Genomic DNA, 3,105 nt, shown 5'->3' on the forward strand with positions numbered 1-3,105 from the left:
GCCCTGGGGATTTATCTGCCTTCAATCCCTTCAATTTACCTAACACCACTTCCCTACTAACATGTATTTCGCTCAGTTCCTCCATCTCACTGGACCCTCTGTCCCCTACTATTTCTGGAAGATTATTTATGTCCTCCTTAGTGAAGACAGAACCAAAGTAATTATTCAATTGGTCTGCCATGTCCTTGCTCCCCATAATCAATTCACCTGTTTCTGTCTGCAGGGGACCTACATTTGTCTTTACCAGTCTTTTCCTTTTCACATATCTATAAAAGCTTTTACAGTCTGTTTTTATGTTTCCTGCCAGTTTTCTCTCATAATCTTTTTTCCCCTTCCTAATTAAGCCCTTTGTCCTCCTCTGCTGAACTCTGAATTTCTCCCAGTCCTCAGGTGATCCACTTTCTCTGGCTAATTTGTATGCTTCTTCTTTGGAATTGATACTATGTATGCTTCTTCTTTGGAATTGATACTATGTTATCTGTAACTATAATGGAATGTAATTTTGTGGTCTATATACTTAGTCTATCCCCAATTGTCCTTACCCAAAAAGCTTTTCTTGTGTTACAAATCATCTGCAGTGGCTCTAAGTCTGTGCATGTTTGGCCAGAACCCTCCATTCTCACTGACGGTGTTATCCATAACTCAGCTGGTTGTAGTCTTGCCTTTCTCACTAGATTCTGGGTGTAAATCAGACTCCAGAGGACTGCGTGCGCACTAAAAAAACTGAGCTGGCACACTATAGTGGTATTAAGTAAGTGCTCACTGCAGACATACTGTCTTTTGGTGAAAACAAAAAGAGGTCCATCAGTTTTCTCTCATAGATACCAAAAAATTATCCAAAAGAAGGTAAATTGTCCCATGTAAAGTAAATCAACAAAGTTCAAGTATAATCAGATTATCATGTCAATGTTATATTAATGCTTGTAAGAACTTGCTCTGCGCAAAGTCACTGTCCTGTCCTTATGCTGCAAGTGCACATGAAACTCTAATTAGTTAAGAGTGTTATCCTTAAGTCACCATGTAAAAGCGGCTCTCCTCTTAATCTTTATTTACTATGCAGAATTTATACTACAAATTATTTGTAGTTCTCAGCTGACACCAGGATTTCTCTAGTTTAGCAACCTGAAGGTCTTACAATGCAGGGTGTGTAGGAACTTCTCAAATGATGCTCAAATGGAAAGTTCATCGACATACTAAATTTCTGGTAATAGCATACTTTAGAATGATCATTTTAAGTGAATACTGTACTAGAATTTAAGCTGTTCCGTCAGTAGAGAACTAAACCTGCCACCCACGGCAACCACATAACACAACGATATTTTCACTTTTCAAATATCACACCAATGCCGATAAAGTATATGTAAATTATATTGGTTTATTCATATATTAAATGCATACATATAATTTTGAAACTTTATGAATACTTACTGAAGAAATATATAGCAATATCTTTAGTAACAAAAATCACAAAAGTGCATTGTAATGTAACATTTATGTCGAGTTCAGTTACTTTTAATCACTGACCTGCAGTGAAGATTAACCGTAAAGCAATCAGTAACAAGAATAATCACCAAAGTGCTTTGCAATTAAAAAATAATGAGTATGTTCTTTTTACAGCAGTCTTCATTTCATGGTAAATCACAGTGATGCTCCTCAATAAGAGCCTAGGATACATAAATTAGTCCCTGAAAATACCTTCGCCAAGTTAGTTCCAAATAAATCACTGGGACTTTTTATGTAGTGTGGTGTAGGTTCCCAGGAGCCTGTCGCAGTGTGTGAAGTAGGGAGCATAGTTGATTTTGAACTTCATGTGGTGCAGATCATGATAAGGAGCCCCTCCGTACAGTCCAAGCGGCACCAGCCTGTGCGTGGACCAGGGGAAATCGTAGCCCGAGTGGACCTCCACCGACAGCCAGATATTGATGATAAAGAAGAGGAACCTGGTGAGAGGATGGCAGCCCAGCATTGCTGGGTTGACAGCGGCGATGAATCCCAGCGAGAGGGTCTCCCAGGCACCCGTGTACTCGGTTGTAACAGCGAAGGGGGCCGTGTACTTGTGGTGAACTTTGTGGAAGGTTCGGTAGAGCCAGGGCACCTTGTGATGGAGAACATGCCAGACGAAGTACTGGAAGTCGAACAGGAGGAGGCAGGCCACGATGTCAAAAAGCATCTTGGGCAGCTCAGGCGCAGCGAGCGGCAGGTCCACCGGGCGCCAGTACCAGTGCGCCACCGACACCGGGAAGATGTAGAGAATGTGATTGTACAGGGTCAGCGCCAGGCAGTTAGCCACCATCTTTGCATTTGGATCTTTCTGTGTCTGGATCTTGTATTTCCGCAGAAAGGCGACCCTTGGAGCCAGGAAGTCCAGGACAGTGAAAGGGAGACAGAAAGCGAGGTAGAATCCCAAGGAAAAGCTCACGGGGAAGAAGGGCGACTTTATCCAGCTGTCCATGCTGTGCACCCAATCCCAAACCGGCTGTAAACGGAGAGCGGCCGGAGGCAGTGAACAGTTGCTGAACTCAGGCGTGAACAGAATGTTGCTATTCATTGTGACAAGGCACGTGTACCTTCTAGTGCTGGGCATGCCACTGCTGTCTTTTTATGATCCTCGGGCGAGGCGGAGCCATTACGTCATTGATGAGGGAAAAAGGAGTTCCTCTTTCCGACAGGAGTTAAAAAAAATGTGTGGTCTGGAACAGTAGATATTGTTGCAGGGTTCAGTTGTTGTATGACCGGACTCTGGAAAAGTGCCAAAAAGTTTAAACCACTTGTCTTCTCGATTTAATTTAAACAAAAATAAATTTCTCTTCTACCACAAATCTTTACTGACAATTGCGAGGAAACGGTATCTGATGACAGCGAGAAGCATGATTAGCGAAATAGTTTCTCCGTTTAGTTGGATATATACGCTATAACGTAGCTCGAAAGGTAGTGGGATATTTAATAAAAAATAATAACTATTTATTGAGCACACAGATGATGTAGTTTGAAGTGCTTATGTAGTTTGAAGTTTAAAATGAAAAAAAGTACAAATATTAAAAAGATAAAACGATGTGAGTTAAAAGAAAGGTTAAATAAATAGGCTTTGAGCTGCCGTGTAAAAAT

General features: G+C 41.4%; 1 protein-coding gene across 1 annotated transcript; it reads right to left on the reverse strand.

Moving 5' to 3' along the window:
• Positions 1-1,374: 1,374 nt before the first annotated feature.
• On the reverse strand, positions 1,375-2,562 carry ch25h (cholesterol 25-hydroxylase). The gene has a single exon (XM_072239731.1). The coding sequence runs from the start codon at positions 2,546-2,548 to the stop codon at positions 1,721-1,723; it is 828 nt and encodes a 275-aa protein (XP_072095832.1). The 5' UTR covers positions 2,549-2,562; the 3' UTR covers positions 1,375-1,720.
• Positions 2,563-3,105: the final 543 nt, after the last annotated feature.

This window comes from Mobula birostris, chromosome 21, assembly GCF_030028105.1.
Source record: "Mobula birostris isolate sMobBir1 chromosome 21, sMobBir1.hap1, whole genome shotgun sequence".
Taxonomy (NCBI): domain Eukaryota; kingdom Metazoa; phylum Chordata; class Chondrichthyes; order Myliobatiformes; family Myliobatidae; genus Mobula; species Mobula birostris.

What these genes read in the sequence shown, in the direction of transcription:
- ch25h (XM_072239731.1), bottom strand. Translation starts at nt 2,548, where the DNA reads ATGAATAGCAACATTCTGTTCACGCCTGAGTTCAGCAACTGTTCACTG.